Source organism: Pogoniulus pusillus, chromosome 27 (assembly GCF_015220805.1).
Source record: "Pogoniulus pusillus isolate bPogPus1 chromosome 27, bPogPus1.pri, whole genome shotgun sequence".
Taxonomy (NCBI): domain Eukaryota; kingdom Metazoa; phylum Chordata; class Aves; order Piciformes; family Lybiidae; genus Pogoniulus; species Pogoniulus pusillus.
Window position 1 is genome coordinate 11,237,237 of NC_087290.1, and position 15,172 is coordinate 11,252,408.

The 15,172-nt window shown below is 42.0% G+C and overlaps 1 protein-coding gene across 1 annotated transcript in view; it reads left to right on the top strand.

The window, feature by feature from the left end:
• Positions 1-15,172, top strand: part of MED13 (mediator complex subunit 13) — a 59,284-nt gene that overhangs the window by 34,634 nt on the left and 9,478 nt on the right. Inside the window, exons 10-21 of the mRNA XM_064165836.1 lie at positions 2,563-2,779; positions 3,083-3,167; positions 3,506-3,627; positions 4,791-4,881; positions 5,049-5,263; positions 6,950-7,146; positions 8,336-9,252; positions 10,629-10,796; positions 11,879-12,102; positions 12,718-12,907; positions 13,551-14,016; positions 14,671-14,890. Coding sequence (XP_064021906.1) covers positions 2,563-2,779; positions 3,083-3,167; positions 3,506-3,627; positions 4,791-4,881; positions 5,049-5,263; positions 6,950-7,146; positions 8,336-9,252; positions 10,629-10,796; positions 11,879-12,102; positions 12,718-12,907; positions 13,551-14,016; positions 14,671-14,890 — 3,112 coding nt within the window. The remainder of the gene's footprint in view (positions 1-2,562; positions 2,780-3,082; positions 3,168-3,505; positions 3,628-4,790; positions 4,882-5,048; positions 5,264-6,949; positions 7,147-8,335; positions 9,253-10,628; positions 10,797-11,878; positions 12,103-12,717; positions 12,908-13,550; positions 14,017-14,670; positions 14,891-15,172) is intronic.

The window sequence follows — 15,172 nt, forward strand, 5'->3', positions numbered from 1 at the left end:
CCAACCCGCTTGGGTTGTCTCTCCTCTGCTGCTCAGGAAGTTCTTGCTGTCATCCATCTTTTACAGTGCTTCCTTGTGAGAATATGCTGCAGGAAAAGGGTAGCAATGGAAAGCAACAGGTGCTGACAGGGCTGTTAAAAGCACTCTGAACATAATGTGATTGGGAGCTGGATGAAGAGGTGACAAACTGTGGCTTAGGGTTGAGCTCAAGGGATTTAAAAATGCTTCTCAAATGCACTCAATAGTTGCCTCTATCAACTTGCTTGGTGGTGTCTGTGTTTTTTTTTTTTTTTTTTTTTTACATTCATTTTTTTTCCTGTTCAGGTGAGAGGAGCCTATTGGTTTGCCCAGTAGCTAATTATTGAGGGCTTTTCCTCTTTTTATTAGAAGTCAGTGTACTTTGTGGCAGAAGAGCTGAAGCAGCTCCTCTCAAGACTGAAGTTTTGTGTTGATGTTCTGTTTCATTGCTGGCACTGGAAAGCCACTGATGGCAGTCACATTGCCTTTGCTGCGTAGGAAAGCTGTCAGGAGAAGTAAATATGCTGTAGCTGTTTGGTCTGTTCTCGTACACATTTTCTTAGCCATATCTTTTGTGTTCAGTGTTGCAGAGTTTACATTAGCTAGAGCATGGCTCAATGCTTTCAAGATGTTCATTTATAGGATTTTTAGTGCTTTTCTTGCCTTGAATTCATTTCAGCCGACCAGATAGTGAAAGATGTGCTCTATTTCAAAGTCTTTTTTCCCATTCAAGACATGATCTTTCCTTCTATAGCTTCTAGTTCAGTTTAACAACTTACTGAACCTATTTTATTTTCCCCTCAGAATACCTGGTTATTGACAACCAAAAACACTGAAACTGCTTCTTGCTATCACTGTGCATTTTTCCTAGTGTTTAATTCCTTGTTCCTAGAAGGTCTTTCCCCCTCTCCTTTTTTTTTTTTTTTTTAAATTCTTTTATTTTCTTCCTGATAATTTTTTGCAGGGTTTGGGAAAGAGGAAATCCTCAACTCCATTAAGTGCTGCTGCAGACATAAAGCTGATGGTGCTAGCCACAAAGTCCCCCTCCTTGCACCATTGTCTGGAGCAGTGGTGATTTGGTGGTCATGCTAAAACAATATTTTATTGAGTGTGGTTGACCAGCAAGGATGGATTTGACAGTGGTGTTGGCTGTGAGGTGCTGCTTTGGAAAGCTTGTTTCTAGGAAGTCTTTTGACACAGCAGCGCTGTTTCTATATCCTTTCTCATATCACAGAGTTGACAGGAATGTGCAGGGCAGTGAGGAGGACTCAGAGGCATCACTATGCCTTTTTGTATGCAGAATTTCAAGGTTGAGCTCTCTGAATTGTTCTGTAGGATGCTTTGCTTTCTTCCTGGTCTGTCAGGGGAGTAATGTAGGCCTGTTCTAAAGACCGGGCTTAGTGTCTGCATCATGCTCTCAAAAACAAGCCCTACTAATTGTGAGACCTATTAGTTTTTTGCTATCCAAAAGGGTAACATTTCCTTTTGGATTGAGGCTTGAGAAGGAAAAGGACAGGTTGGAACTGTGTTTGGACTTGAAATATCCCTCTGGAATCTTCATCTTTTCAGTTTTCCTTTTTGATTTCATGTGTGAGACTTTTGTAAGTATGTCTTACTGCTGGCTTGGAGAAATGGGGTCTTGACCAAGAAGAAATTGTTTTACCTGTATTAGTTGACTCCTGAATACCTTCCTCATGTGTGACTTTTGTCTCCTGGGATAGATTAGAATAAAGTTAGTTTAGGGGACAGAAGGTAGAGAGGTCTGTGTAGAGCTGATAATCAGAAGATAATTTTTCTGCTTACCAATATCTGTCTGTTCTAGTGCAATCTTGTATCTGTGAAACTGATAATCCTGATACAGAAACTTAATTTCTGTGTAGTTGACTCGCATTTTTGGCACCAAATGCTAAACAAAGAAAAATGCTGACAGAGGCAAATGTATCTTTATTCTTCTTATTAGTAAATGAGAGATTGGTGTGCTTCAAGTTTCATTTGTACTGATGTGATATAAGTGATCACTGCACAGTGTCATTTGTGTGCTCCAGGACTGGTTGTTCTTTGGGGTCTTTGGATAGCCAGGCTTTGTGTACAGTGTTGGTGTCTGCTGGGTGGACACAGGGATTAGGAGGGGTGGCATGCTTTGTACATTTAAATTAATTCTATGTTCAGGAATTAGATTCTTAAAAGAGAAGAAAATCAGGCTTAGTCACTTCTTTCTGGTCATTTGGACATGGATGGGTAATATTTTAACCTAGTGAGTTTCTTTTAGTGGATATAGATAGCTTAATACATTTGCACTTTATAATAAATGACAGCTGTGACCAGGGATAAATTACTAATCTTTATCTGAATTGACAGTGCTTCAGGAGAGATGGACAGAATGAATCACACTGGTGTATCTAACGGGTGGAAGGAGGTTATATTAAATGAGTAATGATTTAATCTTTTTCCTCAAAAAAGTTTGGTGAAGCTGGGGTGGGAAGGAAGTCTACACATAATAAATGACAAATCATATTTTGTGATTTTTGTTTTTCTTCTGTTCAGACTAATGGTGCAATGTAGGAAACCTTTAAAGGTTTCAGATGAACTGGTGCAACAGTATCAGAGTAAAAACCAATACCTAGCAGCAGTAGCCACTGAAGCTGACCAGGAACCTGAAATCGATCCTTATGCCTTCGTTGATGGAGATGTGGAATTCTTGTTTCCTGACAGTAAAAAAGACAGACAGAACACTGAGAGGGAAGCTGGGAAGAAACACAAGGTGAGTGAAGGACTGAGGATACAAATCAGCAACGTGACTAAACCAAATTGCTTTGGTCACCAAATATAAATCAAATCCTTCTCTGTGCATTCAGAAGTGTGCTGGTGCATGTTGTTGTATACCCAAGCCTCCAGCTCCCTGAGCAAGTACCACTAACTAGACTGCCAGACTACACCTTGCCTGAGCTAGAAGGCTAATGAGAACCTGATACTTCTGACATGTGGAAGAATTCTCACAGGGAGATAGAAAGCTCCCCACCTCCCACAATTAATTAAAGCAATCTTTTCTACCTTTTTTTACCAGGCTGATGATGGGACATCTAGTGTTACTGTTTTATCCCATGAAGGAGAGGATGCTATGTCTTTGTTTAGTCCTTCTGTCAAGCAAGGTAAAAAGACTTATTTTTTCCACTTTTGAAAATTGTGCTATGTTAATAATCTCTTGAGCAGTCAGTAGACTCTACCAGGCTGCTGTGTTCTTACTTTGTGGCTTGTATTTCCCTGTCCCTTCAGGATTAGGAATTGGTTTGGAACACGTTGTTTCTGTTGCACCTTGCGCACAAATGTTTGCTATAAAGCCCAAATGTTATAAAATTGAAGGGACCCCACTTATCTGTAAGGTAGATGAGTGGAATTGAGACCATTCTGCTTTCTCCTTCCCCCCTAGTTGTGTTTTAATGACTATATGTCTATATTGCCAATGTTTTTGTATTTTTTTTCTTCCTAGATGCCCAGCGTATTGCTGCTCATGCTCGCACTGCATCAACCAGCCTGTTCCATGAAACAGACTTAGTGGTCTCTTACACTGACCTTGACAATCTCTTCAATTCTGATGAAGATGAACTAACAGTAAGTGATGTGCAAGAGCAGAGGCAGCTGCTAGACAAAAAAGCTGCAAGGAATAAGTCTGTCTTTTTGTGGTTTTGGGCTGGAGGTTTTTTTGCATGTGTTGGAGAGGTTGCAAAACAAGTGTATGAGCAAGTGCTGGGGCTCCTGTGCGGCAGACGAGCTGTTCTGGTTGAGTCATACAGTCGTAGTTTGGATACAAACAGGCTTTTGATCTTGTATCCTCACTCTCCAGACAGTATATCCTTCCTGAATATACCTTCAGCTGTAATTGTACAGGTTCCATAGTGGCACTACTGCTCCTTTTCCTATGGCTGCATTCTGTTTAACTAGTCGAGAAAGGTAACACTGGAACAAAACAAACAGCTCCTGAAAGAGCGGAGGCATTAAACACATGGACATTCTGCCAAATAAGCTGCTTCATTGCAGCAGCTATTATCTTGGAACAGCTTCTCTTGCAGTCTCTGATAGCTCTGAATCCATTATCTTTCTAGTTTCTATTTCAATACTGTTTGTAATCAGTTGTCTTTTCTGAACTGTACTTTGCTCCGTCCTTAATCCTAAATCCCCTTACCCAGACAAAATGCCCATCAACTTTAATGGGAGCTGTAGCTGAGTAAGGGCTGAAGGATCTTAATAGCCATCAAAGGTCATCATTACATAAAGCAAATGTATTTGCTCTTAAACCTGAAGACTTTTATTTTCTATAGACTTCAGTACTGACTAAACACTGCAAAATACCTCTCATTCTTTTGATTTCAACAGCACCTCTTGTTTCAGGATTTGTGTTTCTCAATGGTAACATCAGTAATGTTAGCATGGTTTTGGGAACATGTGGGTTTTTTTTTTTCTGATAGACTGTGGGCAGCCCTTATTTAGCTATTTTTAATGTCTGCTAACAGGTTGAGAGCTCTTTTATAAGTGGTCTTTCATTCTAATAGCGTCATGACTTGATGGGAAAGCATTCCTTGAGTTACAAGTATTAAGAGAGGACAGGTGTAACCCCAACTGCTGGCATTGGTATTCTGGTTTATTTTAATTTATCTAAATATTATGCAGTGTCTCCAACTTTGTCTGTTCCCTGCACTTGAAATTTCCTGTTAGCAGCAAACCTGAACCTGTGTTTTCGAGTCTGAAGTGATTTTATTGCAACGCTTCTTTTTTAGCCTGGATCTAAAAGAACAGTGAATGGTGCTGATGACAAATCCAACTGCAAAGAGGCAAAAGCAGGAAATCTAGACCCACTGTCATGCATAAGTAAGCTTTATTTGTTCTTTCTAAACAGAATACTAACTCTAAACATTTGCCAATGCTTTGAGGGGAGTTTGGGAACTTACACTTCATTTTTCCTACTGAAATTTTAAGACAAAAGAAATACTTCAAAATGTTTTCGTGCTCTAAAGCCTGTTTTAATCTGTCATTAGGCACTGCAGATCTCCATAAAATGTATCCAACTCCCCCTTCACTGGAACAACATATTATGGGGTTTTCCCCAATGAACATGAACAATAAGGAATATGGCAGCATGGACACTACACTTGGAGGAACAGTACTTGAAGGGAATAGCTCTAATGTGGGAGCTCAGTTCAGAATCGAAGTAGATGAGGGTTTCTGCAGCCCCAAACCTGCTGAAATAAAGGTAGGTAGTGTTGATAGCCCTGATAGATGTTTCTTATCATTATTCTTCAGTTTAATACTTAATTCTGAACAGAAACTATGGGAAATTAAATATAATTTGTAACTTGTGTGCTGTGTTACACTGGAGTATCCTCAGCACTGTCCTTAGGTGTATTGAGGACAAAGGGAGGTCATATGTGACCAACCTGATAGCCTTTTTTGAGGACATAAAGAGATGGATAGGTGATGGTGGAGCAGTGGATGTGGTTTATCTTGATTTCAGTAAAGCATTTGACACTGTCTCCCACAGCATCTTTCTGGTTAAACTGAGGCAGTGTGGTCTGGAAAATCAGGTAGTAAGGTGGATTGGGACATGGTTGAAGGAAAGAACCCAGAGAGTTGTGGTCAATAGGATGGAGTCTAGTTGGAGCCCCACAGGGGTCAGTACTGCGACCAGTTGTGTTCAGTATATTCATTCATGACCTGGGTGAGGGCATGGATGGCACTGTCAACAAGTTTGCTGATAACACCAAACTGGGTGGAGTGGCTGCCACACCAGAAGACTGTGCTGCTATTCAGCCAGATTTGGACAGGCTGAGGGCCGGGCAGGGAGAAATTTAATGAAATTCAACATGGACAAGTGTAGTCTGGCACCCGGGAAAGAACAACCCCAGGGATCAGTATAGGTTAGGGATTGACCTTATGGAAGGCAGTAAAGGAGAAAAGGATCTGGGGGTCCTAGTTGATGGGAGGTAGACCATGAGCCAGCAATATGCTCTTGTGGCCAGGAGGGCAAATGCCATTCTGGGGTATATTAAAAGGGCAGCTAGTAGGTTGAGAGAGGTTCTGCTGCCCCTCTACTCTGCCCTAGTGAGGCTGCATCTGGAGTACTGTGTCTAGTTCTGGGCCCCCCAGTTCAAGTGGGACACAGAACTGCTGGAAAGAGTCTAGCACAGAGCCACAAAGATGATGAAAGGAATGGAACATCTCTGTCAGGAGGAGAGCCTGAGGGAGCTGGGGCTGTGCTGCTTGGAGAGGAGGAGACTGAGAGATGACCTCATCAATGGTTATAAATATGTGCAGGGTGAGTTCCAGGAGGATGGAGCCAGGCTCTTCCTGGTGATGCCCAATGACAGGACAGGGGGCAATGGGTGGAAGTTGAGGCATAGGAAGTTTCATGTAAACATGAGGAGGATTTTTTTCCCCTGTGAAGGCAACAGAACACTAGAACAGGCTGCCCAGGGTGGGTGTGGAGTCTCCGTCTCTGGAGATATTCAAAACCTGCCTGGACGCGTTCCTGTGTTATCTGCTTTAGGAGATCCTGCTCTGGCAGGGGGTTTGGACTGGATGAGATTTTGAGGTCCCTTCCAGCCCCTGACATTCTGTGATTCTGAGTAGGTAATACATGCTCTAATAAGTGGTATGCACTATTTTACTATTTCAACTTGAAGATTAATACATCACTAGGAAACTGAAGAAATGCATTTCGGTAGTTGCATTTCATTGTTTGGTTTGCATTGTGTACTGCATTTCAGAGAGTCATGGCTGTGAATGATAGGTGTGTAAATCTTACTCTGCTTTGCAGCTGTGTCAGGATTTAATATTAGAGAACTTCTGCTTGGACTTAGTCACGTTTCTCTTGAGAATCATTTTAATTGCCGAAGTGAACTAACTTACGTGCTGATGCTTTACCATGTCTGACTTCCAGGATTATTCTTATGTTTATAAACCTGAGAACTGTCAAGCTTTAGTGGGATGTTCCATGTTTGCACCTCTGAAGACACTTCCCAGCCAGTGTCTTCCTCCCATCAAACTGCCAGAAGAATGCATTTATCGCCAGAGCTGGGCTGTGGGAAAGTTGGATTTACTTCCTCCGGGATCTGCCATGCCATTCATCAAAGATGGGTATGACCTGTGCCACAAATTGCTAAGCTATATAAAGTGGTCACTTATAGGAAGTGCCCCTAAATTTTAGTCATTTATAAATTTATAATGAGAAATATTTATAAAAGCACACTGTTGATACAACTGGCAAGAGCCTTTAAAAAATCCTTACTATTAAACCTTACTGCCCAAGACTGTCTTCTCAAATAGCTTCTTAACTGTGCATACATTTTATTCATTGTCTCATTTAAAGGCTTCTTGGGGAAGCTTAATGGTGCAAGTCCAGTTTTAATAAGTAATGAAGATGGTAACAATCAAGATAAATGTAAACTTGGGACTTTGCTTTTGCGGTGGTGTTGCAGGGACTGTAAGGGCTTAATAGGTGCTGCTCCTGTTTCTTTAATTCTTTTCATAAAGAGCAGTAATCTCAGCTGCGCTGGGACTAGGAAAACATTTCCCTTGACTGGAAGCTGTGCCCAGTGTGACATTGCCTGGTAACAGCAGTACTGCAGCAGGCACTTCTGTAGACTGCATTTGGTGGTGATGGTCTTGCTGGCAGTTCTTCTTGAAGGAAAAATTTAGTGTTCTTTCTCTTCTACGTTAGTAGCTGCTATAAATGGTTTAGGTGACAAGGAGGCTATGTGTTTATTCTTAAAGTTATATGAATGTTAATTCTTGCAGTAAATACATTGCTTCTATTAAGGTCATTCCTAAACAGCGTGTTTCCAGGTGTCATTAGCCTTATAGGCCTTTGGAGAGATACTCATCTGCTTAGGAAAGAAAATGTTAAATATTTCCAGGTGATGCTTTCCTCCTGGATTCAGCTGAATCTGCTGTTGATAGACCTTTCTTGGTGTGCTCTGACACCACATGTAAATAAAACATGAATTAAAAAGGTGTCCTTTCAGACTTTGTAATTTATTCTGACCACACTTGTTCCCTGGAAGCTTTGTGCAAAGGAAAAGAGGAAAGGAGGTGGGAAAGGATTCTTTAACAGTGCTGTCAGTGGGAGCCCTGCAAAGTCACTTAGAACAAATGCTCTTGAAGCTCCTTAGGGAATGAAAATCTCACTGTGGATTATGAAAGGCTGGTTTGAAAAGGCAAATATTAATTAGGAAGGTCTTTCTTTAGAAATTTGAGTCTTAAACTTCACACACAACCAGTACATTGTGTACTTAACGTATTTGTTTCTCCCTGTGGCTGCTGTTAGTGATGGAAGTGCTCTGGATCAAGAGTATGGCCCTGCATACACACCACAAACTCATACTCCGTTCGGGATGCCACCAAGTAGCGCACCTCCCAGTAACGGTGGAGCTGGAATTCTCCCTTCTCCTTCCACCCCTCGTTTCCCAACTCCTCGAACACCAAGGACTCCTCGAACACCTCGTGGAGCTGGTGGACCTGCAAGTGCACAGGGTTCAGTCAAATACGAGAACTCTGACTTATACTCCCCAGCTTCCACACCATCAACGTGTAGACCGCTGAATTCCGTGGAGCCTGCAACTGTGCCTTCCATTCCTGAGGCACACAGCCTGTATGTGAATCTCATCCTCTCGGAGTCTGTCATGAACCTCTTCAAAGACTGCAACTTTGACAGCTGCTGCATATGTGTTTGCAATATGAACATCAAAGGTGCTGACGTTGGGGTTTACATTCCTGATCCAACACAAGAGGCCCAGTATAGGTGTACCTGTGGTTTCAGTGCTGTTATGAATAGAAAATTCGGCAACAGTTCTGGCCTGTTCCTTGAAGATGAGTTGGATATCCTGGGACGAAATACAGAGTGTGGCAAAGAAGCAGAAAAACGCTTTGAAGCTCTCAGAGCTACTTCTATTGAACATGGCAGTGGAGGACTGAAAGAACCCGAGAAGCTGCCTGATGAGTTAATACTGTTGCTGCAGGATCAATGCACCAACTTGTTCTCACCGTTTGGAGCAGCAGATCAAGATTCCATTCCCAAAGTTGGTGCAGTTAGCAACCCGGTACGAGTAGAAGAAAGGGATTGTTGCAATGATTGCTACTTAGCCTTGGAACATGGCCGGCAGTTCATGGACAATATGTCAGGAGGGAAAGTTGATGAAGCACTTGTGAAAACTACTTGCTTGCACCACTGGTCAAAAAGAAATGGTAAATATTGCAAACTGTTTATTTTCTGCTTGTCCACCTATGAATTTTTTGGAAGGGTTTGGTTTTTGTGGTTTTTCAGATGCTTGAGACTTTCTCCACCTGCATGCTTGCATTAGCTTCTCTGTGTGTGTGTGTTCAGAATAACCATTCCTTTTGCACTCTGTGCTGGTACCACACACCAAGCAGAGTGTAGCTCTTAGCTACCATCAATTGTAAATTCCTAACGTAAATCTGAGGTGTGTTGTAAGACCACACTAAGTGTCCACAGCACTTCACTAGGCTAATGTAGAACAGCTTCTGGTGACTTCATCTACAGAGGTTCTGTGGAATGAGTGTACATAGGAAGTGTAGGTGGTTCAAATGGTGACTATTGTCAAGGCTACTGTGGGAGAATTAAACAAGATTTATGATTCAGTTGCTGTGTCCCCCTCTTCTTTAAAGAGGAGGTGATGCTTTAATGGCATGTGTGGCAAATAAAACGTTATTTGTGGCATGTTGGATCTGCCAGAGATCCTTGGGTTTTTCCTTCTAGGGCCTGAGTAATGATACACAGTCTAATGGAATGCCTTTATTGTGTCTATTTGCATACATCCTCTCTCAGTAAGGCTTTTCAAGTAGCAGCTCTAGCAGGGTGAGCAGTGAACTGCAAAACTTTTAATAGCAGGTAGCTGCAATTCATAGTTGTTAATGAGAAGGAGGAGGACTAAGCAGTAAAACACTGCTCAGTATCTGTGTCTGGGGGGATGAAATTTAAAAGCCCAAGTTACAGATAAGTCAATGTTTTCAGGCACCTATTAAAAAAATTCAGTGTTACTATGACCTTGGTATTTAAGATAAAAAGATGTAAAGATACTTTTAAACAGAAGGCTCTGTATTGATACCAAATTTTGTCAGCTTTAAGAGTAAAAACCCTGTACAGCATTAAATGGCATAGTGGTGGCACACTGATGAAATGGGATGTGGCTACTCGAGGCTCCCCTTAACTTCTGTGAAGTGAGCACTGGGTGGCAGTCTGCCCAATCTCCTTTATCTGGAGAGAAAATCCTCTGTTTAAGGGCTGTGCTGCTTGGTTGGATTTTATTTTTAGATTTTATTTTTCCCCCTCAGTTTAATTCATCAGTTGGTAAGGGGTAAAAAAAAATACAGGAAAGAAAGAAAACAGAAGAAAAGAAGACTCTGTCTGTGCTGCAAGTGAGAGGGGGAGAGGGAGAATTCTTTCTGTGTGCTTTACTTCTATCGTGGCCTGCATGTACATTTCAGAAGAGAGTGACTCCGTTTAAAATCGAGGTGGTTCAGGATCCTGGCTTGGTCGTGGAGAGCTTTCTGGCATCTTGTTGTTGCAGTAAGCCCTGACTGTGTGTTTTTTGCCCTTTCAGTTGTGGATGTGAGCATGCAGTGTTCCCAGGACATCCTTCGTATGCTCCTCTCGCTGCAGCCAGTTCTCCAGGATGCAATTCAGAAGAAGCGGACGGTCCGGTCCTGGGGTGTCCAGGGGCCTCTCACCTGGCAGCAGTTCCACAAAATGGCAGGCAGAGGCTCTTACGGTAACTGCTGCAGGGGCTCCTCTCTGTTAACCTCAGCTTGATCCGACCACCAAACCTCAGGCTCTGGATGCTGTTCAGCCTACTGGAATTCTAAACAGCATCTGACCTTTCTTTAAACTAACCGGAGCTGTTAGACAGGAGAGAATTCTTCTCTTTGGCAAAACAGCAACCATTTCTATGCCTTAAAACAGCAGATGGATTAAAAATGTGTGTTTAAAATTAACAGCCTCAGTGGCACTGTTTGTAGACACCTGATTCTGCTCCGAGTGAGGGACTGAAATCGCAGAGATGGATTTAATGTTCAAAACAGTAATTGCTCTGTGTTTTTACTCAGAAGAATGACTCCACTGTAATTACTCTTAAAAACAGTGTAGTTAAAAGTGCTAGTTTTGAAATGCTTGAAAAACTGCTTCACTGCTCAGTAGTTTCAGAACTATGTGGAAGATCTGAGGTTATCCATTGTGTTGTCTGTGATAAATATTTGGAGTGGCCAACACGTGATGCACGTGTACAGAGATCCAAGGTAAATTTTGTGCACTCAAGATTTCAGCTGACTTCATTAGCATGTGAGATTGATTTACCACTGGGTAGAAGAGTGACCTTTCACCAGCAGATCTTTTGTAGCTATATTTAGAACATGGTAATTATACTTTTAGGGTACCTGTAAATGCGTGTTTCTAAAGTTGCTCTATTTTTCCCTTTTGTGGTCCTTTACAAGACCTCAACAGGTCCTGTACCTGCTTAGGCTATATTTCTTCCCCTTTCTCTTGACTGGGCAAGGCTTCCTGGACCTGATTCCTGATTGTCAGTGTACCAACAGAAATGTGAGAGAACTGTGGAAATTCTGGAGGTCCTGAGAGATTTCACTGAGCTGAGGCTGTTGTTCAGAGGGTTGGATCATACCTGCGGGTTTTCATTTGTTCCTGTCCCAGTGAGAACTCTCCTGTTTATGATCAGTGCTATTTCCTGTTAGATGCTGGGAACTCTGGTGGTGTTTGTTTTCTGTTTGTGTTTCCTAGAAGCAGGGTGTTAATTTTAATCTTTCTGCTTAATATATTGGGAAACTCATTTTGCTTTTCCAGGAACTGATGAGTCCCCGGAACCACTGCCAATCCCAACATTTTTGTTGGGCTATGATTATGACTTTCTGGTGCTGTCTCCATTTGCATTGCCGTACTGGGAGAGGCTGATGTTGGAACCTTACGGATCTCAAAGAGATGTTGCTTATGTTGTGGTGTGCCCTGAGAACGAGGCTCTGCTGAACGGAGCAAAAAGCTTCTTTAGGGATCTGACTGCAATATACGAGGTACATTATTTATGGCAGTTAGCGGTGAAATGGCTTTTCAGAAGATTGTTTCTTATACATACTTATAACTACTTATCGGGCTCGTCTCGGGTGGTATGGACACTTGCACAGAATGCTGCCTGAGGAAGCTGCTAGGGCGGATTTTAGGAATGGGAATTCGGCTGATCGGGGTTGTTCTTGCCGCTCACAGTCCGTGTAGCAATAGCTGCAGGGAGAGTCTTTATCTGCTGAACGCCACGCGGTGGTGAAACTGTGCATTGCCGCTGCAATCGGAGTAGCTGCAGTTAATTAATTAAACGCACGTATGACTTGCATTGTCATTTGAGATTACAGGAGATGGTGCATCAGCTCATTTTGCTTACTTCTGGGAAAAAAAAAACATAAATAAATGATAAAATCACTATAAAATGTTTCATACTGGTGAGTTAGTCTAGAATTAAAGTGATAGTTGGGAATATCCTGAATAGATGGTAGTTGGGAACATCCAACTAGATGCTTCTTGGGAATAGTTAAACTATGAGTTTTCTGTCATATCTGTTCATTTCTATGATATTTAATAGTTTTCAAGGCTTACAAATTCTTTATCTTACATCTTCTATTTTACCATCTTTGCAGTCATGCAGGCTTGGTCAGCACAGACCTATCTGTAAGTTGTTACCTGATGGGATCATGAGAGTTGGATCTACTGCTTCAAAGAAACTTTCTGAGAAGTTGGTCACAGAGTGGTTCTCCCAAAGAGCTAATGCCAACAATGAAGCGTTTTCCAAACTCAAACTGTATGCTCAAGTTTGCCGATATGAGCTGGGTATGAAATTTGGTTTAGTGTTGTTTGGGTTGGGTTTTTTTCTTATTTTATAACATTGTCACTTGCTCCACTGCAGTAAAGGAAAAGAAGTCAGGGAAATGGTGAGATCACCATCCCTGGATGTGTTCAAAATCCATGTAGGTGTGGCGCTGAGGGACATGGTTTAGTAGTGACCTGGCAGTGCTGGGGTAATGCTTGGACTTGATGGTCTTGAGGTCTTTCCAGCCTTAATGATTCTATTTATTAATTAAGTCTTATTTTTACAGTTTTCTAGTTTTAAGCTTGGGAGAAAAAAATGAAGTCCAAAATATTTAGGTTCTTAGCATCTAGCAATGTTTAGCCTGACAAAGACTTTGGTTGTCTTTTTGTGTTGGTGACTTTGATTCTGAAACGGTGGTTTTTAATTTTCCTTTTTTTCAGCAGTTCAACACGGTTGAGAAAAGAAATATTTTAAAAATAGGTTTCTGGATATTTCTGCAAATGTCTTATAAGAGCACTAGAATTTGACCATGTAGTAGAAGGGGTTTAATTGGAGAGGTAAATTGTATGCTAAGGGTCTGCTCTCTTGTTAAAACTGTGAACTTTGGTAGATGAAGTAGCTTTAGAACAGCTGCAATCTACAATGTATGTTTGTGTTTTTTAGGTCCCTATCTTGCTTCTCAGCCTTTGGACAATTCTTTACTTTCCCAAACAAATCTGGTCCCTCCCTCCAGCCAGCTGGCTTCTGCTCTGCCCCCAGTGACAGCCAACACTGGGAATCCCAACACTCCATCCTCTGCTCCTGCAGCTCCCACCAGTAGTACTGTGACAGTGACATCCAACAGTGCCATGTCTTCTGCAGCTACTACAGCCAATTCAACATTGACTACCACTGCCCCGTCATCCTCTTCTGCCAACATAGGCAGTGGGATACCAACAAGCAAGCCTTCCTCCTTTCCATCTTTTAGCAGTATGAACAATACCACTTCTGCCTCCCTGCCTACTCAGGCTGCAACAGTCCAAAATGGGCAAACAGGAGGACAGCAACAACAGCCAACACTGCAAACAGCAGGGATGTCTGGAGATGCCACTTCAGCACCAGCACAGCCCCATCCAGAGGTTTCTGAAAGGTAAGGAGATGCAGAGTCAGATGTCATTTGGGCAAAACCCAAACGCTTCAGCTCAACTAATGTGAACCTATTAATGCCTCTCACATCCCCCTCAGCAAAAATCTCATACTGCTTTCCTAGTGACCAGGCTGCTTGTTAGGGAGAAAGAGAGTTCATTCATGGTGGAGTAGAACTTATTACTTTCAGTGTTAGCTACAGTTCTAACTGCATCTCAGTGTCTGCTGTGGTGCAAAAATAAACTTTCTATTTTCTTCTCTCTCTGTAGAGATAAAATTTGCCAAACTGCTCACTTCTGTATTTTAGGGGGGAAGGGAATAGATAACTGGCACCATCTCAAAGTTCTGTTTTCTGTTATCAGCGTTACAGTAAGTAAAGACAGCTTTTACTGGCTGACCTTGTAGAAATGTTTGTTCACCAGCGTAAGGGTTAGAACTCTGTGCTGTTGAGCTTCTGGAATAGAGAAGGCTAAAGGGAAGATAAGTGATGCTGAGTAACTGAGAAGCTCACATACCAAACTGCAATGAAAAGGCAGTTTCTTACCCCCCTGAGCTGATGCAAAGCTCTTCCACATTAATCTTTGTCAGTTACTCTCTAAGTGAAAAAGAAATTATCTGTCTTGGTTTCTTGTAACTGTGTTTGAAATTTAATTTCCAGCACTATGGATCGTGATAAAGTTGGAGTTCCTACAGATGGAGATTCACATGCAATCACCTATCCACCTGCAATTGTAGTTTACATAATTGATCCTTTTACCTATGAAAAAAAGGATGAGAACAGCAGCTCCTCCAGTTTATGGACACTTGGCCTTCTGCGCTGCTTCCTGGAGATGGTTCAGGTCCTTCCTCCTAACATCAAGAACATAATTTCTGTGCAGGTGAGCCAAGATATGTAGAAACATGCTGAACAAAGTCTCTTTGGCTGTGTTTTAGAGGGGATAATGGCCCCAAGGTGAAGGTTGCGTTTGCCTTTTAAACGTTACCCACGTGTTCTGCACATGGTGTGTGTTACGCACCTGGTACGTGGTATGTGTTACTCATTAAATGTTACCACAGCTGCTTATTAAATGTCACCACAGCAATTTGGGTGTTATTAACCAAAGCCCAATTCCATAGTAGATGCTAAACTCGCCAATCTTAGAGAAAATGAAGTGGCTCAC